General features: G+C 47.8%; 1 protein-coding gene across 1 annotated transcript in view; it reads right to left on the reverse strand.

Annotated features, from left to right (window-relative positions):
- Positions 1-13,837: 13,837 nt before the first annotated feature.
- The window catches only part of LOC142774253 (uncharacterized), a 30,475-nt gene continuing 18,943 nt past the window's right edge, over positions 13,838-25,369 (reverse strand). Inside the window, exons 6-8 of the mRNA XM_075874642.1 lie at positions 23,174-23,194; positions 18,002-18,212; positions 13,838-14,000 (exon numbers count right to left, since the gene is read on the reverse strand). Coding sequence (XP_075730757.1) covers positions 13,838-14,000; positions 18,002-18,212; positions 23,174-23,194 — 395 coding nt within the window. The remainder of the gene's footprint in view (positions 14,001-18,001; positions 18,213-23,173; positions 23,195-25,369) is intronic.

Below are 25,369 nucleotides of genomic sequence, written 5' to 3' on the forward strand. Positions count from 1 at the left end.
TTTTGTGGATGTTGAGTGTAACTTCAGCGTACCCAATCTACCAGTGAAGCGCACAATTCCAGCCGCGGAAGCAAAATTTCTTGCACTGGACCACTTGAGCACCATGTACCGCAGCCACCTACAAGTGTACACCGACGGATCAGTGTGCACACAAACGGATAGCTGCGCAGCGGCTTTCTGCATACCCTGCCTTGGCGTGTCATGGTCGGGCCGCCTGGATCGCGTGGTTTCGCCCACAACGGTAGAAAGCGCTTCAATCACGGCGGCTTTGCGAAAATTGCGATCCTTTTCTGCACAATATGTTGTAGTGCTGACGGACTCCAAATCGGCGCTACAAAGACTGCATCATGGCCTACTTCAAGAAAAGTTCACCAGGCAATCTCTGGCACTAATCAAACAGCTAAATGGCAAGAGTTTTAATATAAAGTTCCAGTGGATCCCATACCACGTTGGCATTGAGGGCAATGAAAAGGCTGATGCCCTTGCATGCGAAGCACGTACATCGTTTCCAAAATAAGAACTCCCAAGATTTACCAGAACAACAAAGATGTGATACGCAATCATTTCAAGGCGATCTACAAGTTTCCACACCAAGCATGTGTAGTTCATGGACTTTCTTGTCAAGAAGCGACGCAGTTGTACCGCATAAAAACCGGCTCCGCATACACCCCGGCCTGGTCATTCAAGACTGGGAGATACGCTTCCCCATTCTGTGCCTTCTGTGGTGACATCGGGGATATTGAACATCTCAGTTGGCATTGCCCACAGTTTGATGTGCAGAAAGCAATGATGATCCGCACCTTGCGAAAAGGCTGTCATAGGCACCGGACAGTTGATGACGTAATCTTTCCTGAAGGACCCATGGCAACTAGGAGGAACGTGCAACGAATTTTGTTGGTCTTCCTGCGAGACACTGGGCTGTCTGACACGTGGGGACATTTTCCAAATTCGGGAGATGCTCAGGCGGAACAATTGCCGGCCATGCAGGCCAGTCAAACCCCGCCTGCTGCAACACCACCACCATCACAACCTAGTGATGTATTTTCGTCACGAATGTAATGCCTTTTATATGAGCATCAGGCAGCCGAAAGTAAATTTGGGAAGGAAACAACGACAATGGTAACCGCGATTTAGCGCCGCAAGCAACGCTGTTAAGGTGTTATCAAGAATGGAAATGGTGTGCGAACTCTTGTCTCACTTCAAGTTAGAAGTCATACTGGGTACGCATGTTATAGGAGCACACGGTTACTTTAGGTGAGCACCAATTTATTCTCACAATAATTGATAAAGAATACTTTGGATGAGCTCATTGATCGCGTGCGCGTGTGAGCAGCCATGATCGTTTCTGCACCTGGTGGAGCTTATCTTAACCGCGTGCTTTTCGTTTTCTACGTAACTTCCGAGATTCTCTTCGGTGGCTTGACCAAACGCATTAAACACACAATGCTAGTACTACTACCAGGTGTATAAGTCATAGGTCACGGTCGCCTGCCGATTTGAAAAATTAAAATACATAACATTTCGTTTGCTCGCTAGTTTTTAGGTAGCTGTCGCAACTTCGTCAGTTTTTTTCGGCACCACCCACGGGTACACTTAAGAGGAAAACTACTGCCTATTGTTCACGCATACCCTCCATGATATTATTGACTTAACTACTGAAGAACACCAGCAATCACCATGTATTAAGAGTTGGTACAAGGCTCTGTTTTCTACTCGTGCTATAGCCGCCTTTTAATAAATGCGAAGCATATCTTAGCGAACTTTGGTGACTATGAGCGTATCTATCTATCTATCTATCTATCTATCTATCTATCTATCTATCTATCTATCTATCTATCTATCTATCTATCTATCTATCTATCTATCTATCTATCTATCTATCTATCTATCTATCTATCTATCTATCTATCTATCTATCTATCTATCTATCTATCTACCTATCTATCTATCTATCTATCTATCTATCTATCTATCTATCTATTCATATATCTAGCCGCCTATGACTTTTAGTTATCCTGGCCGTTTCGATATTGGTATTGATACCAAACTTGGTATGGCATAACACGATTGTAAGGAGAACATATTTGATTAGTCATAACATGAAAATCATGATATGTATGTCATAAATGTCATGATTTACATTTCATGGTCCTGCAGCTCATGCGGTGGGTTCGTTCACATGACAGATCGTGACAGAATACACAATCTCGACGTGTAAGAATGACAATAAAGCATAGCCATGGCATCAAATAACCTAAATGAAACATTTTTCAATATTTACGGTGTCTGCGCAAGAAGCAACAAACATCAATGCGACGCGATTCCAGCACTCCCAGAGAGCGTGCGTCTCCTCTCACCGACAGCCGGCGGTCATGTTCGCCGGCACTTCTTTAGCTTTTATCCGAGAACACAGACTTGGTGATTCGTATGCTTGGGTGACCAATATGAGAGCATAATGTTTCCGGCACACTGCATTCGTTTTGGCCAAGCCGTTATGTAGTTGTTGCTATAGTGATAGAACTACAGCAGTGCACTGGCACGACTGCCCTCTACGTTGCGAGAAAAGCATCCCAATACTCCATCAATAAAATTAGGTGGGCGTATCTATGGTATGAGCCTAGAGGTGTCATAAAGCGTGAGCAGATGTCGCCCTTTAGAACGCGTGGGAAACGGATATTAAACTTGGCAGACCCCACCGGTAAACTGTACCTGCTCCCCAGTCCACTTGGTTTTTTTTTCCTTGCGGTTACGAATTGTAACGAAAGATAGCTCTGGTGCCAGTATCACAGTAGCAATCGTTACAGGCAGCAGTTGCTTCTGTTTAGTAAGTGTGCAAGTTTTAGTAGCAGGTGCAGATGTCGTCTATGTCGAGTACACGACAAACAAAACTGAAGTCGAATCGTAAGTTCGTATGTGAACTAGCTGTTTAACACGTCAAACAAGTCAGGTTAGCATGACACGGTGGTTATTTTCACCGAACGGCAATCCGCAGGATGTAAGTTCCATCCTCTGTGGTAGCCTGTTTTTTTTTTTACAGGACGGGTGTTTTTTACATCGTTTGTTATACAATATTTTTATTTTTGTGGCAGCTCGTCACGATGATTCTGACGCTATTTCGTGGTCAAGCGTTGCCGGCACTGGAGCATCCACCATATCCCACCATACACCATGGTGGACGTTTTCCAGCATCCACCCACTACTTCAATCCACTATAATAGTGGGCGGTGGTTTACACTATGTCCACAATATGTTTTTTTTTAATAGGGCACCGGCGTTCATTTCGTCGCGTCACGCCGGCGTTGCCGCGCCAGGCGCCGGTCTTGCCATATACTCGAAGGAGCGTGCCGCGCTGTGTTGCTTTGACGCATGCGCGTTTCAGCGCGTCCGGCGTTCCTCTGTGAAGAAAATAGGGAGATGCAGTGTTGTCTAGGTAACGCATCGGCGCGAAATGTGGCATGTTGCATTTCGCGCCGGTAGTCGTCGGGTCGCGCCGACGAACGCTGGTCGCGATTGCGTCAGACAATAGAGTGCTCGAGTTTTCCTAACGTAGCGTCCCTGTGCCAGTATATTGGGTTCTTCATGATGCGCTCTTGGCCCTTTCGCTAGCTCCAAATAAAACTCCCAAGCATTTCCCCGAGGGTGAACATGGTTAAGTGCGAATGCATGGGGTGATGCTATGAGCGGGAGTAAAGTTAAAATCCGTTGGCATTCGCCAGTGAGTTAACCAACACATCAACCGTTTCGCTTCGGAACGGGACGTATAGAAGAACATTTTCCCGCATATACAACTCCACATCGTTACCGGGGTTGTATTCGCGGTAGCGTATCACAGCCGACCGTACCCTGAGCACGTAACGGCAATCACCCTTCGCCGGCCGGTACTTGCTGGCGAAGTCGGCGACGCATACGTCGTTGAGGGTAGACGGTCTGGCCTCGTGCTTTTGCACGAGGTTCGCTTTCCAGACGTCGGTGGAGCCCGAAGGGAGCGCCTCCAACTCGGCACGCGTTTTGCGTACGCGCACCCATTCTTCGGGGTAGCACGTGGGGACGTTCACCACCTCCCGGCTCTTGTGCGACATGTCCTGTTTGAGCAGAAACCAAGCCGCCTCCTGTGCCGATATTTCAGTTCCTTTAAGGATGTCCACACGAAGCTTGCGGATCACGGCTTCAATGTCGTCGTTGGGATTCGTTTTGAGGATCTCGGCAATGGTGCGTTTGAGGTTGGACATTCCGCGGTCGGACTTATTGACATAGTCCACCACGTAGGAAGCGCACGCGTAGTGATCGAGTATTATCTGCATATCCATATTGGAATCCAAGACCCGGCCTATGCACGCGTTGAATGCATTCACAAACTTCTCCGCCGGGGTCCTTTGATGGAGGACGCAGGGTCGCGAAAGGACGGCGTGCAGGACATCCATAAACTCCTTCTCGGAGTGCAGGCCGAAAGCGCGTAGGAACGAGGCGAGATCCTTAAAGTCGCCGGACTCGAAGCCCTCGTGCATTTCATCATACTTCTTCTTGAGGGCCTTGAGACGCTCGCGTTCCCGCTCACTGACCGCATCGTCTCCCTCCGGTGGAAACGGCACCACGATCCTCGTTTCATCACTGGGCATGAAGGGCGCCCCGAACCGGCACTTGGTGCGGCCGCGCTTCTAGCACGTGTGGGTGTGCTGATGCGTCTGCGTGCGCGGCCGCCTGAGGAGCGTAGTGTCGAGCATGAGGAGTTGGGCCACCATCTCGAGGGTCTTGGGCATGGCACCTTCCTCACCGGTGAGCTCCTCGTCGGGCGCCTCTTCGAGCCACAGGATCACGTGCACGTGCGCACTTCCTCTCTGCTGGAGCTCCACCCGCTTGAAGTAATCCCGGATCACGTACGGGCGGAACGGCGAGCAGTTTCAGTCGGCGAGCACGTTCATGATGACGTCGAAGATCCTGTTGATGTACATTGAGCAGGCAACGGGGTCTTCGTTCACGAGCTCCACGCGCTCCCAGGCCATCATCTCGGACACGAGCCGAGGCTTGCCGTCGGGCCCAACCCGCAGCCGCTCCAGGGTCTCGAGCAGGCGCTCCCAGTGGACCTCGGACGCGGACATGGTCAGGAACGCGTGCGACTTGCCCAACTGGCGGATCATCGCGGAGAGTTCACTCCTGTGATCCTGCCAGTACTGGACCGTATTTGGAACGCCCCGCAAGAATGCGAGGTCGCGGTCCAGCACCTCCTCCAGGAACTTCTTACCGCCACTCTCGAGCTGCTCGCGCGTGATAGAACCAGTGGTCTCGTTGGTGCGAAACATCATGTTGCTTTCCGCAACGTTGGACCGCATCACCTTCACGGCCATGTACAAGACGTGCTTCGGCGTTGCTCCACGCCGGTTGGTGCGCCGTATCTCGCTGCTGGCCATGGCGAATGGCGTGGAACGTGGACCGATGATCTTGCGAGGCACGCCCATGTATATTGTGGGGAAGGCGAGCTATTCCGCATACGCATCAATGAAGAGCGCCAGTGGGACGCGGTTCTCTCCCGGAGCGAGGTGCAGGCTGTGCGACTGATCGATCAGCTTCTCAGCGGCAGCGGCATCGTCCAGTTTACCGCTTCGCTCCCCATGATCTCTCATCAAGAGAGCACGCGGTTGTTGCTCACCCTCCTCATTAAAGAAGATCGTCTTTGACATGCCATTGAGGGCAATGGCTAGTTGCACGGGGTCGTCCAAATCTATGTTCTCGGGGACAGTCTCGATGTCATCCACGTCGTCTCCCCCCTGGGCGCGTTCACCTTCACAAACGGCCGCATTATCGTCATCGAAGGCACCCAGCCGACTCCAGTCGATGCGCACGCTGCTAGCGACATACAACGGTGCATGCTCCAGGCGCTTCAACCACGCCAAGATGCTACCGCGCTTCACCAGTGCACGCATGTACGTGCATGTCTATCGCAAGGTCCTCGGTAACCAGCCGCGGAAGACACTCCACCATGCTCGGAACGTCGATGGGCACGTTCACGATCTGTCCCTTAATGCCGTACTGACCGTTGCCCCGCGTGAGCCGCCTGATGCTCATGAAGGGGAGTCGAGGCGAGATGAGGCGCTCTTCCACCGGGTTCAGATCGGGGAGGTCCGCGGGACGAGGCGGGTACGCGTAGCCGTGGCTCTTGCTCAACGGCGGAACCCGCCCGGCCAGCAGGGACTCTTGGCAAGACGCACACACACGGAACGCACCGAACGGAGCCAGCCGCGGGTTTTGCGCATCCATGTCATCGCATCGGTGTTCGCCCGACCGTCTTCCGAACTCGTTCCAAAGAACCCGCAACGCGTTCAACCTGTTGGTCTCGTTCCTAACGCCGGAAATTCAGCTCAGGTTGTTATCAAACCACAGCCGGTCACACATGGCGCAGCTGTGACTGAAGCTGCGATCCACAAAGTCGCGTTTGAAACGCGCGTCCGGACGAGCAAAGTCCAGGGCTCGCACCGTCTCCCGCGCGGCACGTTCACTGGCTCGAACGGCTTCGGGAGCGTCTACTCGCCGTTGACGATTGCGAGCGGCGTCTTGACGCCGGCCTTCACCGCCCTTCTCCGCCTGGCGCTTGCGTTGTCGTTCCGCTTCTTGGGCCGCGTTCGCGGCTCGATGCTGACGCCTCATCTCGGCCTCGCGAGCGCGCAGTTCACCATCCGCTGCACGCTTCGCCCGCTTGTCCTCGGCCTCGCGAGCGCGAAGTTCGGCATCCTCTGCACGCTTCGCCTGCTTGTCCTCGGCCTCGCGAGAGCGCAGTTCGGCATCCGCTGCACGCTTCACCCGCTTGCACTCGGCCTCGCGAGCACGCAGTTCGGCATCCGCTGCACGCTTCGCCCGCTTAAGTTTGGTCTCACGAGCCCTTCGCAGCGCCGCCTTGTCTTCCAACGTCGGCGAAACCACCGCGGTACCGTCACCTCCAACGACGGGGGCAGTGCTGGCATTCGGTTGTACTGCATTCGTTGTTGATTGTAGCGTTGCCTCCGGGACATCCATCGCACGACCCGCTCTCGACGGGAGACTGAGAGAGAAGGCGGGCGAACGAGAGAGAAGGGTGCGCGCGCAGCTGCAACGAGCGAGGAGAGCGGAGAAGCGAGCGAAGAGGGAGCGGGACGCGCGCAGCGGCGTTAAAGATATAAGGCGCGTTACTGACACCAATATCAGCGTCGTGTCCGTGGCTTATTCGGTAGAGCGTCGTGCTGCGGCCCGCCAAGTCCTCTTTCTTTTAAAGATAGAAAGAAGACTGTGGACGCCGCCGACGGCGGTGGATGGTTGGGGGTAGCTTATAAAGTGTATTCACACTTAATACCAAATTGGATGTTACGTGATGTCACTGGATGATGAAATGTATGACTGGTGCAAACTTGATAATCCTGACACGCATGTCATGTAAGAACATGACAACATACTATGCTCATAGCGTGCTCATGGCCATTTCGCCAGCTCCGCATATACTAAATTTGGCATCACGTGACGTGAATAGATGACGAAGGTAAACGGCACATTCAAACATGACAATAATGACACGGAAGTCATTTGCGGCATCGTTTACCTCCAGCTCGTAACGTCGCGCTTATTATAAAGTGACATATCAACATTTCTCATCCATGCTTCACATACAATTGATTACCACTGTACGTAGGATCTGCCAATTTTTTTGTGCTGTTGCTGAATCAGATGAAGAATAGTCACAAGCTTTTGTATTCTCCACAATCCCCCACATCGGGATGCGCCACAGTAAGTACGTGAACAATATCAAGCTTTTGTAAAGATTTGGAGCATTCCACGACTTACCCTGCGCGCAATTCGCATCATGTGACACCAGGTTGTTCATTTGCTGTTCTATAACGCGTTATTACTCATATTGACGCGATTCCTTTTCCGACATCCAGCCTGTCCAAGGCCACTTTGCAAAGAAGTTGCAACTATCGGCATGGCTCAGTGATAGAATACTGGGCTACCACGGTGGGTACCCGAATTCGAATGCCATTGTGTTTTCTTCGTGATTTTTTTTATTATTTACTGAGCTTTCTTTCTGATTACGTGTGATAGTGGTTAACGGCACCGGCGGCGGCGTTGGCCAACTAAGGCGTGCATGTGACCCGTGTTGTGATCTCACAACAACTTTCGCTGTAAAAACTGCTCACGTGCTCGAGGCCTCAGATTTCCCGAGGCACGTCATGCACACTTGACATGGCGTGCGCAAGACGTGCTCATGGGTATGCGCCACTTAATCCTCCCGCTCGAATACCGAGGACGGTATGGAAGGAGCCCGATTTGCCTAGGTGACGTGGGGTGAAGGGCGAATGGCTTTGAGATCACCTCCTCTCACCAGGGTTTCGTGCACCTCCAAAACTTACTGGTTTTATCCCCCTGTAATGAACCGATGGAAAAAAAATTCTTGTAAAATGGTGCTCTTCATCGGGCACACAAAACCTGCCAGCATTTAACTAAAATTTGTTCTCGGAGCTTTTCTTGGGTCGTTTAAGTAGATCTGTTGATTTTCTTCGCGCTTTCCTGATTCTCGTAAACAATGATAAATTTGTGGATTTATTTTATGATGTAGTGTCATCATCGTCAATAACATCTTGACTAAAAGGTCACCAGGGTTTCTCTTCATAGAAGGATGTGCCATGGCAAATGAGGAAACATTGCTTTGGAGAAGCATGTTCTCTGAGATTCGAACTACTGTTGTTCGAAAAGGCATCAATTGCTGTCACCCTGAAATCCCAGTGTTCAAAAGCAGGTGAATAAAAGCATCTCTCGTTCACCGATTAAGTAACCACGAAAGTTTGGTGTACGTGGACGTTAGGCAGTGTTAGAGGGAGACGAAGAGGAAGAAAGTGTTAAAAATAAAGAAGATGGCTGACACCCCAGCCTAGTACAACTGTGTATCATTACAAGTTGGCGCAGTCGACAGGATGCACGACGCAGCGACTACTCATCTGCGTGCTATGCACAGCAGTGATAGTTTTCACGGCGATTTCTCGAGGCATACTTGAGTTGCACTCTACATTTTTCGACAAATTAGTGTCCCGCGTATGACATTCAAGATGTGGGTGGACTTTACTCTTGCAGCAAATCAACGCGGTGGCATCCGGATCTTGACTGCAACGCCTCAAGATAAAGAGGAACAAGCTCTTCCGGAAGCAGCGAGTGCTGAAACATTTGTTTCCTTTATAAGCACTAAAATTAAGCTCACTCCAGACCATTTACTTGCTAAAAGAACGGTGAGGATCAACATGAAACTTCAGGACTATGAGGATTTAGTGGTGACTCCAGTAAGAAAGGGCACGAAACCTGCTACGGCTACTTCGCCTGACAGTTCTGGCGAGCTGATCAACAAGCTTCTAGAACGGCATCAAAAACAGAACAGGCAGTAAAATGATTCAATTCGCTTGTTTGTAAACGTCACGAAAAGATTAAGCAGACCAAGTTGGGAACACGTGAAGCCAGACATGTTTGACGGAGAGTGAAGTAGTCCCAAGTCCTGGCTCACATTTTACGAGTATGCATGCAATGAAAACCACTGTCACAGCGACGAAAATAAAGCGAAAAACATGCGATTATTCTTATCGGGCATAGCCAAGAGTTGGCACGAATGGCGTGTCAACGCTCACAGCAACAAACCATAGATTGCGTGGAAAGCAAGCTTTCTGAGCTCCTTCAGCGAGAACAAGGTGTTGCGATGGGACAAAGCAATCGCGTTCAAAAGAGGTCTGGATCTGCACTCAGCTAATTTTATGAGAAAAGGCGCTTGCTACAGCTGGCGGACTCATCTTTGCCTGAGACGTCTGTGGTTCCGCTTTTCATCCATGGTTTAAGTCCGGACATCCAGAAGCAAATACAAATGCGAGGAACCAAGATGGTCGAAGAACTTCTGCAGGGAATGAGAAACCTCTACCTCCAGAATCTAGAAACCCAGCGTCAACCCATGAAAATTGCTGCAAGGAATACAGAGGCCAAACAAGCTGACGAATAACGCCCGCTTGCGAACTAAAGACCTACTGCAACACCCGTGTCCTTTTTGACCAACCAGGGAGGCTAAGACCATGGCGAAGAGCTAGATGACCTAAAAAAACTAAATAGAGAGGGTCTCGGCTTCCACCCGATGGCATCCAGAGAAGCTGTTTATTTGTCTCATGCAAGTCTATTGTACATAACTGTTTTTTATGGCGAGAAATGGAGTGCGTTAGTTGACAGTGGAGCAAGCGTCATTTTTATAAACGGAGATATTGTTGAGAGGGCGAAAGTAAAACAGGGAAGGCCAGTAGAAGTTCACGGATACGATGGAAGGCGAGATGGACTTGTATAACCATATCGTGTCTTGAGAACACTGTCGCTGCGCAAGCACTGGTACTCGACAGAGTGCGGTATGAATTACTGCTTTCGCATTCAGTCATCGGTGCACATCGCCTTGATATATGCTGGACAGGAGAAATTACCACAGAAGAAAAGCGCCGCACTATCAACGCTGCAGTGTCGCCTTCAAGTACTCCGCGGAAGCCATCGTCAGGTGAAGATGTTAGGACGCTTTACCCGGAATTGCTGTGCTTGAAAGGTTATCCTACGGCAACTACAAAGTTTGAGGTACCATTCCAGCTAAGTGACACGACGGTGCTGAGAAAAAAAAGCCCTGCAATATGTCACGAGAGAAGAGAGAGTGGCTTCAGAACGAGATTCAAAAGATGTTGGATGCGCAGATCATCCGTCCATCCACGTCTACGTTCGCTTCACCCATCACCATTGCACCAAACAAAGATAGAAGTCTTCGACTCTTCGTGGACTACAGTCAAATTGAAAAACAGACTGAGCTTTTTTCGTTTCCTATGCCACGTATAGACTCTATCATAGATGACACGGGTGGCTGCAGACTTTTCTCGCGGATTGACCTATGTAAAGAATTTTTGCAAATTCAGATTTCTGAAAATTGCAATAAATATGCTGCCTTCATCGCACTGTTTGACATCTAAGACTAAGCAGACTCCTATTTCGATGGAAGAACTCACCCGCTTGGTTCTAGAAAATGATGAACGACGTCTTGCGACCGTCTCTCGAGGAGTTTTATAACGTCTACATAGACAATATAATAGTATACTCCCGCAACCAGGAATAGCACTCAAACAATCTGGCTAGTGTACTTCAAGCGCTTTGCAACGCCGAGCTTAAAATTATTTACAAGACAAAGTTTTTGCAAAGTAAAGTGGTGTTTTGTGGAAGAGTATTTAACGGCCAAACCAAGACAACAAAACAGAAATAAGTTGAACGAATTGCAAAAATGCAGAAGCCATGTGACTTGCACTCTTTGCGGGTATTTCTGGGTCTTGCAGGACATTTTCGGCCATTCCTTAGAGACTATGTGACAAAAACCAAATGCCTCACAGAATTGACTAAGAAGAATGTGCCATTTCAATGGACTGCAGAGTGTGAATCTGATTATCACAGCCTTGTCACCATTATTTCGTCGGATCTGGCCCTAACTCTTCCAGACTTCAATTTGCCCTTTGAACTAAACACCGGTGCTTCTTATTATGGCTCAGGCGCAGTGCTTTACCAAAGATGTACCGACTCTCCGTGGAGCCGCCAACAGAGGGCCGTCGGTTACTATTCGTACACCTTTTCGAATACGCAACTCAACTACACCACTACAGAGAAGGAAGCTTGGCAGTCTTAATGGCCGTACGCTATTTTAAACCTTACCTGGATGCAGGAGCTTCACGCTCTTTACTGATCACCAAGCCTTGGGGTATATCCTTAACCTCACCGAAACTCGGGGAAAAATTGCAAGGTGGGTGAGTGAACTCCAGCAGTTTACTTCCGTGGTCCCCCACAGGCCTGGAGAACACCTTAAGGACGCAGGTGCGCTTTCAAGAATTGCGGTAATTACTGATCAAGAAAATGTCAACGCAGCATTGTTGTGGAAGGGAACTGAAGAGCTTAAGTTCCACAATGGAAAGGTCAAAGCCCCAGAAACAATGGTGTCTCGAATTTTGGAACTCTATCACGACTCCCCGCATTCAAGTGGGCATGACCGCTTTTGGAGGACATATCATAAAATTTGTCAGCGTCTCCAGTGGAAACACATGAATGAGGACATTCAACGGTACGCTCAGTCTTGTCATCAATGCCAAGTTCACAAGGCCAAGTACCTTCAGAGAACGGACGAGATGATTTTGCCTCAACAATCCGACGTACCATTTGAAGTCATTCATCTGGATTTCTCAGAGCTCAAGAAGAAGGCTGCGAGAGTAAGAAAAACGCAGTCTTTCCTAGTGACAATAGAGCAGTGCATAAGAATAGTGGCTGTATGAACGAGAAGGGAAGACGCAAATAGTGCGATCGCTCTTTTGAATCGAGAGATGTTCAAGGGTACGAAAATAGTAATTTCAGATGATGGACCAGCGTTTCTCAGTCAGCGTTTGCAAGATTGGGCGACGGAACGAGGAGTTGTATTGCGACGCTGCACTCCGTACTATCCTGCAGGAAATGGCTAAGCTGAAGGAATCATTCGGGATTTGAAGCAGTTTATTTCAATGTATTCAGGTTTTCAGAGCGGATGAAAGTGCTGATCGGAGGCAGCTGTTGCTCATCACAATCGGTCGCACACTGCGAGCATCGGCTGTAACCCTAATTTTGGCAGCTTTCAGAAAGGTACCCGTCCTTCCTGCTAATCAAGAACTTTGCATTGCAGACTGCCTGCAATTGTGCGAAAAACGAAACACTTCGGAAGCCTACCACCGATACCAGGAAAATATGAATAGAAACTTTGACCGCCGCCACAACACGCGGATACCTCAGATACAACTGAACGATCTGGTGCTCGTCAGAAAGGTCTTCCCGGAACAAAGCTGGTGTACATGGGACCTCATCGCGTGGTGCAGACTGCAGTGCAACATGGCGTTCTCAAAAGGGTTGATTACACCAACGATGACGGTGTGCTGGAGTTTGCGACCATTGGAAACGTTTTCATGTATCACCCCCGGAGGGATGAGTCTTCAAAGAGGGTGACTGTACGTGGACGTCAGGCAGGGTTGGAGGGAGACGAAGAGGAAGAAGGTCTTAGAAATACAGAAGATGGCTGACACCCCAGCCTAGTACAACTGTGTATAATTACACTTGGTGTGGCTGAATTAGGATTCAAGAAAGTGATGAAGATGGCAAAATTGTTTTGTTAAATCGGGTATTTCGGAAAATTGAAAAAAATCGATTGATAAGTACTTGAATATGTATAATTTACCGGAGTGATTTCCAAAGTGTACTCATATGCGTCACATAAACCAAGAAATTAAAGCTACCACTCCCGCATCTAGGAACATCCGGTAGGCTAGAGCGATACCCACAGTCGAGTTATTTGTTTTGCGCATAGGCGTAGCGTGACACTTAGTCAATGTAAATCTAGCGCCATAGTTATAGGGCATCTAGATATTTCAATGCAATGACGAGGACCTCAGAAGATGTTCCTCGAACGATGTGTCCCTGGAAGCCTTGCCCCGGGCACAGCAAGAACCGTTTGGCAAATAATGTTTATTCGACTCAAGTCAACTCACCTCTACTAAACGTTGAAGCGCGCGTTCGGTGAAATTCAGTGTGTGAAAATTTCAATGAAATCGCTAATTTTTTACCGCAATATTTGAGGAAAAAGCACCTTATTAGGTCTGGTTCAGTGGTGCTATTTGTTCAATCAGTCGAGTTGGCGAGAACAACGAAACGCGCGGATACCTGCTGAGTAATGTAAATTTTGTTGTTCAAGTGGGAACTTCGTGATGTCATGTTTTGTTATATCAAGTTGGAACTTTGTACAGAAGCAGCGGTGTGAAGATCAGTGCTGTCATGCCCTTACCGCCAGGAACTCTTTTGCCTTGTCGTACTTGGCTTTCACGAGCGGAGACGAGTCCAAAACGTTAAGGACTCCGTAGTGCTTGATTTTGTTGTTGGCAAGATCCTGCATCGCCTTGTCGACGTCTTTGCCAAAGGCTGCGCCCGAAGTGTACCTGTGAACGATTGAACCAACTGAATGAATCCATTAGAATGATTTCCATCTGGGTTAGTTGGTGATTTGGCTTGGACTCCGCGTGTACGAGCAAGCCAGTGAACACGCGAAAAGTGTTAAGGCGTGCGCAGTCAGAGGCCACCTCTCAGCCCGTTGTCGGACATGTGAGTGCCAAGCAGGCTTGGGCAGTACGGAAGTGCTTTGTAAAAAGAAAGACCCGGACGCTCGTGTTATCATAGAAGCTACCACCATAAAAATTACAGGCGCAGATTGTTTCAGCGCCCCATCAGTTTTGTTATTTCGGAAAGAAACTACACCTTCATGACATGTGCCCAACTTTTTAGCATTGTCTAGTCAAAGTAATTTTTGACCGCATGTTGTTAACTGTAGATTTCCACACCCGCATATTCTGCAGAGGGTTTCAATAAAATAAAACGCCAGTTGTTTGTGTATGCACCATCCTCCTATTTCCTTCCTTTGTATGTACGTTTAAATTTAGCTTCAGCCACTCCACAGGAATGGACGCGACCAACACAAGCATTTTAAAGTAGCCTTAAACCACTCCGAGTTGAAAGACGTCTTCGCTACGCTCTCCACAAGCATTATCTCCTGCTCGTCATACGTTTCTTAATGGATCACATCTACAATGTCAGCAATGAGCGTCGAGCCTATAGATTGGTCGCTTTTCGGCTACTTGCTGTTATCTATTTCGCACTTCAAAAAACACAAAACAAACTCACATCAATTTACCACGCACGGATAAAACGCGAGACAAGGCAGAATTAGCTCACTACGGCTTGTATATAGAGTAAGAAGCAATTCACAACCTATACCTCTCGCATATGGACCAATAAAGAGTCACGCCGAACAGACGGGAAATGCCTGGAAAAAATGAAGTGCTTGAACTTTGCATCTTCAGAGGAGGTTTGGAGGCCCTTTTAGCGGAAATTCTCTTTCAACGCAAGTGCATGTTGTATAGGAGTGACTGCGATAAAGTGCAGCTTCTGCAAGCGAACGGGCATTCCTGCGTGTAGGACAGTAATGCCCTCGAAGGAGTACCGATCAGGTCCATGTCTGCACGCGCCGCTTTGCGAATAAGTATTGCTATGTTAACCGTGGGCATGTCGCTGGTCAGCTGTCTGTGACGTGCGAGTCTGGTGTTTGATCGATGTGAATTTTCATTTGTCGTAGCTACATTCAATTATTGTTGCTGTTAATAAACACACCGAACATCGCTGTTCCCTATGGGTATTGAAGACTTGCGCTGAAAGACACTGTGCTGATGCTTTACTTTCCAGCATGCAGGGAGGCAGTTTCGAGGCATGCAGCGTTGCGCGAAACAAAAGAAATAAAGAAATAACTTGGTTCCGTATTCGTGCGTCGCTGCCAATGTCATCTAAAAACGATAGCTTTCGGCCGGTCGTCTCTTTCGTGTATAGCGTGAATTTTTTAGCGCAGCCTATAAAAGACTGGGGTAGTCAAAATTACATATCTATATATTTTCTAGTGAAAGAACACACCACCACCTAAACTTACTATTGATGTTTCGCCTCAAATATGCTTGATGTTTGCTTTTTGATCGGCAATGTTTTCAAGTGTGAGTGTGGCTGGGTGTTAGGCATGCGCTTAAACTTCGCCCGGTGGGATGAATTTTGTCATAGGCAGACGAACGGAAGTATAAACGGGCCGAAATTTCGGCGTTCTATAGAAAGAGCATCATCTTGTAATGTATTCTTGGCAGGCACACGTGAACGTCCGCTTGGTTTTACAATCCCCATAGAAGGACTGCTGAATAATAAGTATGCAGCACTGTCGGGGCCCGGACTGTCGTATCCTGCCGTATGCTATTGTTTCTTCCCCTATGGAAAGGACCGTCTGTGTGCTTAACATTGGCCTTTTTTAACTATTATAGAATGCCCCCTGCATGTACAGTGGCACCGTGTTCACACTGCGCCACAACTCTTTCTTTTGAGAATCATTGAAGGTCTCACGAAGGTGGGTCTTTAATACACCCGCTGTATGTGGAGTTGTTTTGTTTTAAGCCTGGCACGATTCTATGATTCTACCACGCAATATTACACGTATTAAGGTGACTCCTCGTACTATACGCTATAAATAGTGTTTTCTTCCTAATAAGTATCAGGATTCGCGATAGCTCTGTGGTAGAATGCCTGCTTGCCATGTTGAAGGCCTGGCTCAAACTATTGTTTGAATTGAAAATTTTTATTATATATTTTGATGTTTATCAATTTTTTATCACTGACGAGGTTTACTATCGTCTCACAACCAATGACACCGACGCCGGTGCAAGCGCCAAAACCAGAATTTCTGCAAAACAAGCTGTTTAACTCCATCGAGTTGAAATGGCCACTTGTGCATACCCAGAAGCATTCAAGGTGGCGGCTTGTGCGTGATCAGCGGAGCTACGGAGTCAAGCGCTCATGGAGACGTCACATCTAAGAGACGAGAATCACATACTATTTCGGGACGTCAGGTTACTAGATAAATTGAAACTACCTGATGAAAGCATACTATGATTACTCTGTCATGATTCACTCTATTATAACAGAACCTTTTTTTTTGCCATACAGAGAACACACACACAAACAACTGAAAACTTTCGTGTCAAGACGCCTTCCAAAATCCTAGGTGGTCGAAATTTCCAAAGCCTCCCACATATCGTTCCTCATAATCATATCATAGCTCTATGCTGTAAATTACTAACATTTGTTACTATTTGTAGTAGTGTCTGGGGTTTGTGGAAATTCAGGCGTCCGCAAAAGCTGCCTGGCGCCATTTTTCCTTGAAGAGTTTTCGAATCGCTCTCCTCATCACCGGAAGGATTGGGGGGGGGGGGGGGGGGCTGGACATCAATCGTTGTCACTCCACTGCCATCCTGCCCCTCAATGGCTTAACACGGTGTCCCATTGACTTGCTCGCGCTCGTCTGACAAGCGGAGGCACGACACAGGCCTCAGGAAGACATTGTCGGCACCTTGGAGGATGCGTATGTGTTTCGGCCTCTCCGGCCTGCGGCGATACTTTGTACCTCGTTCTTCGTTGCTGGCAGGCGGTTACGTCGTCTCGTCGGGGCCCCGGCCTCAACGTGGTGCGCGCTCTTTTCGGCGGTGTCGAAGCCCCGGGACAGCGCCTTCTGATCGTGATGTTTCTCTCAACTGTCCCTATGTCTGTGTTCTATTTATTTTGCTCTGGGGTGCACGATCGTGGCAGCGCTGGCCAAAGTGTAGGTCGGCGCTTCAAACTTGGTTCTTTGTTTGTGTGTTTGTTTTATGAGTGTTCCATTTGTGGTCACTGATCGATACATTTAGTAACTTGTATTAGCTAGTTGGAGCTCTGTAGAATCATGTTACATATTCGATTGATTGTACGAAATGATTGATCTCACTGTACGAAACTTTCGGTGATAAACCAGCCACTTGGAGAGCATCACCTATAGGGTCTACTCTCTTCGCGCGCGGGCAGCTGTCCCTTCGCGGTGATGGTTCGAACTCTCATGAGCCGCAGTGCGAACGGTACACAATGTGACGATAGAGACGAACGAGGACGCAGCTCTCTGCGTAGAGCGCGCAGTGCTCAAACCCACGGCGGTGTTGGGCGCGTACGGTTATCAGAGAAGCGAGGCCACGCGTGGCCCGGGGTGTATGGGTAAAAATGAACAAGACATGACGACAGCAACACCACAGGGTTTACGTTCAAAAACCACGACATGTTTATAAGAGGCGCTGTAGTAGAGGGCATCGGGGTTTTCGACCATCTGGTGTTCGACAACGTTCGCTGATAGTGCGGAGCAAACGGGCCTCTATAGAGTTTAGCCTCCGTCGAACTGAGACCACCGTTGCTGGGGTCGAAACTGCGACCTTCACATCAGCAGCCGAGCACCTTAGCCACTGCTACACCGTGGCGTAAAACAACTATTATTATTGCCTAAAGAAAAAAAGCGTTCAATGCTCATGTAGGTGTCGAAACCTCGTTTACAACCGACCTGATATCGAAAGACACGCCGGCGGTCTTCCTACGCTTGCTCATTTCTTCCTTGAACGTGTCAAAGCTGAGCTTGTTGTCCGTGCCGTATATTTCCTTGTCACGCGCAGTAACGTGGCAGAAGACGACCATTGTACACAAGTCTTCGTTTGGCAGCATGTTGGCGTATATCGCTTGTCCGTTTACCGTGCAGATGAGTGTGCTGACCGAGACTGTAAAACATACGCAGTGATGAAACAATTAGTGCAGTGCGCGCGGGGCAAGGAAACAAAATTAAGCGAGGCTTCAAAAGGGTTGCACGATCGGAGAAGAAACCAGACCGAACGCCGTTCTTTGTTTGCTTGCTTATTTCCTTGATGAATAACACGTACCCACTTTGGTGGATTGGCCAAGAGTGCAACGTTGAGACTCAAATTTTATTTTAGATATACTATGAAATTAAAAAATAACAATAAAGAAATGAAATGGCAATAAAAATGCAAGTAATATGCTTTTGAGCTTGTATTCCAGACTGCCATTCACTGTTTCAACTTCTCCCTCTCTGCTCGCAGTGGTCTCCTGCACGCATTTATTACTTCCTCTTTTTCTACGAGGGTCTTGCAACACCTTTTCGAGTAACGATGAAATGAATTTACTGGAAGAGCTTATTGCCTCACAATATGACAGTAGCAAAAAAAAAAAATTAGAGTCCATGCAGTACAAGCAGGGCTATAAAAACATTTGTCACGCGCTGCAATTGCATTCTCTCCTCTATCGTCCTGGCAAAAGCTGTGAATGGTAAGCAGGGAGAGACGGCACGAGGAAAGAAAATACGTCACGCATGCTTCGCGACATTGAGCACTTGAATGAGCGGCTTTTCAGCGTGATCGCAAGCGTGCGAGAACAAGTCGTGGCCTTTCGCGGCGATCCGTGAAATGGGCGAACGTGCCATGCTCAATTAAGCAAACGGCTGTGAAAATGGCTGTGACGAGCGATTTCCGAGCTTGTTACGTCGTTTATTGAAAGAAGAGAAGGCGATTTCTAACTGAGTGTGCAATTATCGCGAATTCGAGGCCACGTTCCGCGCTATATTATTTGGCTCGGGTGTTTTCGGGAGCCTCCACTACTGATCGGCACCGTTATCTGGCGATGCTCAAAAAGTGTTGCAGGGCCTTTTTATCGGACTTGACTTTTCAAAACGAGCAAAACAGAGGAAGTGCGATTTTACTTTCTCTCTTCTCTCCTCAATTTCACCTTCGCCCCCATTTAGCTTACACTCACCCCTGAAACTTCTGCTGCACAAAAACTTCACCCTCGCCCTTTGCTTAGTCTTTGACTCAATGCCACCTATGGTGAATTCCAATTGCAAATATACATCAAAACCTTCTGCTCTCAGCGGAGCAATCACATTCCAATGGCAGACTGGGAGCGTGAATTGTGTGTTCCAACGACACATTGAGAGTAACCGCAGATCACGGATCGCTCTGTGGAGCAAGAAGCCTTTCGTGTTTTTTTATTGCGACATAGTATTTTTAGCTTGAATGTGTAATAAATGTTTATGTGTAATAAAGTCATTGTTACGCTGCCGAAATCAGCGGATTTGACCAGAAGTTCACGTGACGTATTCTATGCGTCCGCCTTTCATTCAATCACGTTCGATAGATTTACGCTCTCTAACTCTCCCCGTCAAGACGCGCGCGTTCCGATTGCAGATATGGCGAGAGCAACCCTTTTAGGATCTGCGCACTCCGTTCGCAATCCGGCCCGGCGCTCGCGATCTGCCATTGGAATTCAACACTGGAGAAATCATTCTGGCATGATCACTATGCAGGCATGGCCCCTGACCTCACTCAACGCACGTTTGTGTCCCTTATTTTTTCCGTCTTCATAATTTTCGAGCTGTAGCCACAAATTAAATCGTATCAACGAGCCCAACTTTCAATACTATTGTCTCTCACCCCCGTATTCTAGAACGTCCCTTCACTCAACGCTTCACCTTCACTTGAGAAAGCAGATTGGAGCGCCGTCTCTAAGCATGGCAAGTCACTGCATATCAGCAGTGATCTGCTGTGATTGTTGAGCAGCGCAGCGTCATTTTCAGCTGAGCGGTGGCGCAGGGCCCAGCTATGTCAAGTGAAGGAAGAAAGTCGAGTCGAGGAGCGTTTGTGAATACGGGGGTCAGCTTTTACCCTCGTCTCCTGCCGAGTAGACGTGAGCATGCATGTTCCCGCCGTTCGAGAAAGCATGATTGCTAAGCCTGATGAAGCTTGTCGTGGTGCGCTGGTGTCTCCGTTAGCGATTGCATGAACATGACCCTGTTTTTATAGGCGCCAATGAATTGCTGCGTGGTGATGTGATGTTTTTCGTTCACTGAATGTTGGCGCATGCTGTACACCTGGAAGCTCTCCTAATGAGGCAGTGCTGCGGGCCTAACTGTCGCTGCTGTACTGGAAGTTCAAGTGCTGGAGGTTCAAGTGCTTTCATTCCCCAAGGACGACCAAAAAGCTAGATGAGACAAAGTCATTTATCAGGATGATTTCATTACGTGAGTGCTTAGTGTCATACGAAAGTATGTTTTTTTTTTCATTTGCTTTAAAAGCAACAACACTAACCCGTTCGGTTCTTTCTATAGAATGATGTGTGTGTTTCTGGTTTGTTAGCGTAAGCCCTGACATTAGACACCTTCAGCTGTGCGTCAGTGACAATCACCCTTCCGATAACGTAACGTGACAAGACAGTGGAAGATTTAGCGTCGTTTTTTTTTTACAAGTGGGTTTGCGGAGACGCGGTTTGCTTAGATGCAAAACGATGGCGAAACAGAGACGCATCTACAAGCGCGGCTTTAACGACTTCACAAGCGGAGCGAGAGATGCGTTTTACGGGTCTTTTTTGACACAGCAAAAACGTCTAAATGCTACAATAAACGCACGTGGCAATGTGGTTAGAACAGACGATGGTAGGCGGTGCTATCAGCGCATGCCTCTTTAATAGTATTTTTTTTACCCGGGATTTACACATTACTTGTATTTTTTTACCCTTTAGTGGCTTAGATCCTTAGATATTTTGTGTGGCTGCTTTGGCTTGTGGCTTTACCGTAACTGCTGGTTCTTTTTTTTTTTTTGAATGAACTGTCTTTTTCGCTTTTTTTTATATTGGGGGCGTACTTAGCGTTTTACAAGTTTTGGACCGCGCTGTCTCCTTTCATTCATTGTTTTTCGCTGACCAGTTGTCACGAAATTTTTGTTCATCCGTTCTTTTATTCCTGCTATTTTTGTGATGCTTCAGTGTTTGCCGTAAATATAAGGCCTTGCGTTTGAAGTACAGTAAATTTATTGTGAGTTCAATGCTGTGTGTGTGTGTGTGTGTGCGCGTGTGCGTGTGCGTGTGCGTGTGCGTGTGCGTGTGCGTGTGCGTGTGCGTGTGCGTGTGCGTGCGTGTGTGTGTGTGTGTGTGTTCAAGGTGTTTTAGGTGTTTCGTATTTATGCATTATTAAATCTATCTAATTCATGAACCAATACGGCCAAGCAGCAGTTCAAGCAAAGAATAAAGAGTGAATTGAATTTTCGCTTATTTACTACATTTGTTGGGGGAGGGGGAATCAAACATTGCTGTTATAAATTGGTCACACGATCGACAGTGCAGAGTGGTTTATTTTTATGTGGAATAATTAATGACTTAAACCATTCAAGAATAGAAAGCGCCAAAAAAAAAACGCTACACTTATGCCAGTACCGGCGCTAAAGGCAAAATTGCTCCTACAAAACACGCTGCGAATGTTCTATCTTTTCACTAAAGACGTCGGTGGTGACGGCTTCAAAGCCTTCTGTGCGCCCTCGCTTGATGAACACGCGTGACGTCATTGATGCAATGAGCAGCCCTATATTATTTTGTTAAGGGGCATTGCTTTGACTTTTGCTGCTTTGCGCTATTTTCCCCTTTTACAATGTGTGACCAAGTATTCCAACGAAACACACCTCAGGTGCAAAGTTGTTTCCCCGAGGCCTTCCCGTCAATATAATTCAGCAATGCAGTGTCATATTCAGCGCGCCACCAACAAAGAGACGCATGGGCAACTTCAGTTTCTGGAGGGACCCTAAAGAGAAAGGTCATTTTCTTTATACTAGGAAATCAGTCTTTAATAATTCCTAAATCGCCACACTTACCACCAGAATATGCTTTGCAAGCGAGAAAGCGCACAAAGAGTGTGGGTAGCACACCGAAATTTTCCATTCAAACGTCGTGACGTCAAATATTTTGACACCATGTACTTGGCCATACGTCGTTGTTGATCACCGAAAATGAATAACCTTCCGTGTTAACGTATTAACGCAATCAACGTATCAAACTTCAGAAAGCTTTATTTAACTGTCGCCAAAGTACGAAAAATGTACTTTGATATCTATGACGTGAAGTCTGGTGATTTACGCACGAAGTAAAAAAAAATAATCACTTTGACTTTTTAGCAATAATTTACTTTTTTAGTAACAACCTGTGATGATCAAATTAGCGACGTTGGAATTCTAAGAGTGCAAGATATTCATTTAAATCGTTTCACGCGGTCTCACTTTATTGTCCATTGAAGCACTGCATGGCCCCTATGAAAATGTGCGACTGTGATGGGGCTTCAGGGGAAGCAGCGCAGGTGCCACGGAGTGGCATGAATAGCATCCTTGCGCTTGGTCACGCTAGCGCTGCGTCTCTCCACTCCGCGCTTGACCCACTATACCCTACCTATTTAATATACTCCTGTACAAAAAATTTATCAAAGACAGTTGTGCTGAATTATGGTTCTTTCGGGGACCCCTTGTTGGCCCGTATGCGTGGCGAAGGACCACTTGCAGTGAGAGAAATGTGTGGGTGGGGGAAGTGACACTTCTTGGAAGTGGTGCCGTTCATTTTTTTTCCCGATAAAGAATCGTCAAGCTAGTGCAGCACGTCAATTCGATCTTAATAGCTTGTCAATAAGTTGCCCTGTCTATACCAACACTCAACTTTTTTCTAACTACGTTTCCTCTTCGAATATGCACTCTCACTGCTGGAAATGCTCGCGTGTGTGCGTGTGCCTGCGTGTGCGTGCGTGCGTGCGTGTGCACGAGGGTGTGGGGGGTCGCGAACTCCTACAAATGCTTTCACGGACCCCGATTTGAGAACCACCCACTCGGCTAGGAGCTGAATAAATCAATGCGTGACTTACATCGTCCGGGTGGCGTCATGGCTGAAGAAAAAGAACATATCGTGAATAAATCAACACATTTCACTGAAGAAGCAACAACAAACAACGTATTGCATATAACGATCAGTACTGTCGTGAACAATAAGAACTGTAAAGCGCAAATACGAGGCAGATACATCACCAAAGCAGGTACCTCGTGGTTGCGAATGGCGCAAATGTGATAAAAAGGGCGCCACCATTACACTAATACTTAACGCTTCTCCCTCGCGAGTGTTGGCCTATACAATACTGCTGCTGAGAAGCAGCCACGATGCACTGTAAATATAGACCTTATTCTAGCTATCCACCTTCTGCCTCAACCCCTGAATTCTCAAGGTGCCCGCACAAATGTTCTCCTGCAGGATGCACGCGCTCTTATCCCACCGTGTGTCTGCTCTCCTCGCTCCCTCACCTTATATGGTGGAGGAGGTCGTGCTTGTGAGACTTCGGGCAGGAGTGGCACTTACACCGGCTGTTATATTAAAGTGGAACTGGTCTCAGTTGCCGGTTGGTGATACGTCGTATTTTACTACTCCAGTGATGCAAGCAGTTGCATAACACCTTAAATGGACATGCCAAGACTACTGTAAAGCGACTGCTCTCGTAATCTGCTGCAATCTGGCCTTCACTACAGCGACACAACCAGTCACGACCGCTAGATACATAACACATTCTACAAATCACTACTTCATTTCATACATAACACCGGCCCAAGGACGCAGATTTAATACAGATACATGCACAAGATCTAATTCCTTAAAGGCAAGTCTGTGTCGCAAAAAAAAAAAAGTTTCGACCTAAAATGATGGCTTATGGGGTGTCAGTGAATGCTTGCCATTCTAAGGTCCACAGAAAAATGTCACACAGCGCAGCAGTCTGCTGCATAGACGATTTCACATAATCAAGTAATCACCTTGGAATGTTGGGTAAATGTTTATCTCTCTTTTTTTGTATCTCTTGACGTGGAAAACTCTGTGACCCTTACTTTCGTATTGCGCGACATCAGAAACACTGTATCTCTTAAGCCCAAACTCCATAAGCGCGAAAATGCACGCGACAGCGACGAGCGACGCTATGAGCGACGAAACAGGGCGTTCGCGCGACGTGTCGCGTGCTCGTTTTCGCGCGATCGCTCGGTTCTCCAGATTTGGAAACCGTCGCTCATCGCCCGGAAGTGCTGGGCTCAAGCAGCCAATAGCGAAAAACCGGAAAAGACGAAGACTACATAGGTGCACGTGACCCTGCCCGAGTCACGTATGCGCAACAAGAAGTAACGCAATGTTTATTACGCATGCGCATATAAAAAACGCTGCAAGGCAATAATAAACACTTTCCGTTCCATTACACAACAATATATCTTATTTTTAAATTGTAAACCGCTCGCTACGCGGTTTTCTTGGTGCGAGTTGACGGCCTCATGCCAGCAACAGTGAAGTTCGCTCGCCGAAGCCGGCGCGTGAATGAGGTTTGCCTGCGCTAGCGACTGATCGCGCGAAGCCGGTCTACGTCGCGTCGCTCGTCGCTGTCGCGTGCATTTTCGCGCTTATGGAGTTTGGCCTTCATGCATTCACCTCAAACGACTCGAAAGCGAAAGGCATCTTCTTTGTTTTCTCATTCGATGTAGTGATGCTGCCCCCGTCACCGTTCAAATGCTTTCTGCACCTAACGCGTTCTTGCACTGCTTCCGTGATTGGAGGCAACCCGCCAGCTTTTTCATTGCTTCCGTAGTCGGACCCCATTTCACCAAATAGTGATGCGATGGGATGAAGTTAGCGCGTGATGTCACGCCATAAATGACATAAATTTTGGCATGCTGCTTTGACGTCCTAAATAAGTAAACGGTGACGTCACCACGTCATGCTGATGACGTGATGACGGACGCCACGGAACGTGACACGCCTTCGACATGGGAGGCGTTGGTCCGAGTTTGAGTTTGATAATGCATCTGGGGCTTTCACCTAATGGAAGTGAGAAGCTGCAGCATCGACGACTAATTGAACAGCTCAGCGGGTGTGCGTGTTGCCTAACGGATGTGTAGTGGAAAGTTCGCAACTCAGAAACAAAAAAAGCCGAACTGTGGCTAAATGGGCAGGTTGCAATAGTACTTGCCCTAGACACTCTCAGACAGATTTAAACAGCTAGTCTTACGCGCATACACGGTCCCTTCCCGGGGGCGTG

The sequence above is a fragment of the Rhipicephalus microplus genome, chromosome 10 (genome assembly GCF_043290135.1).
Source record: "Rhipicephalus microplus isolate Deutch F79 chromosome 10, USDA_Rmic, whole genome shotgun sequence".
Taxonomy (NCBI): domain Eukaryota; kingdom Metazoa; phylum Arthropoda; class Arachnida; order Ixodida; family Ixodidae; genus Rhipicephalus; species Rhipicephalus microplus.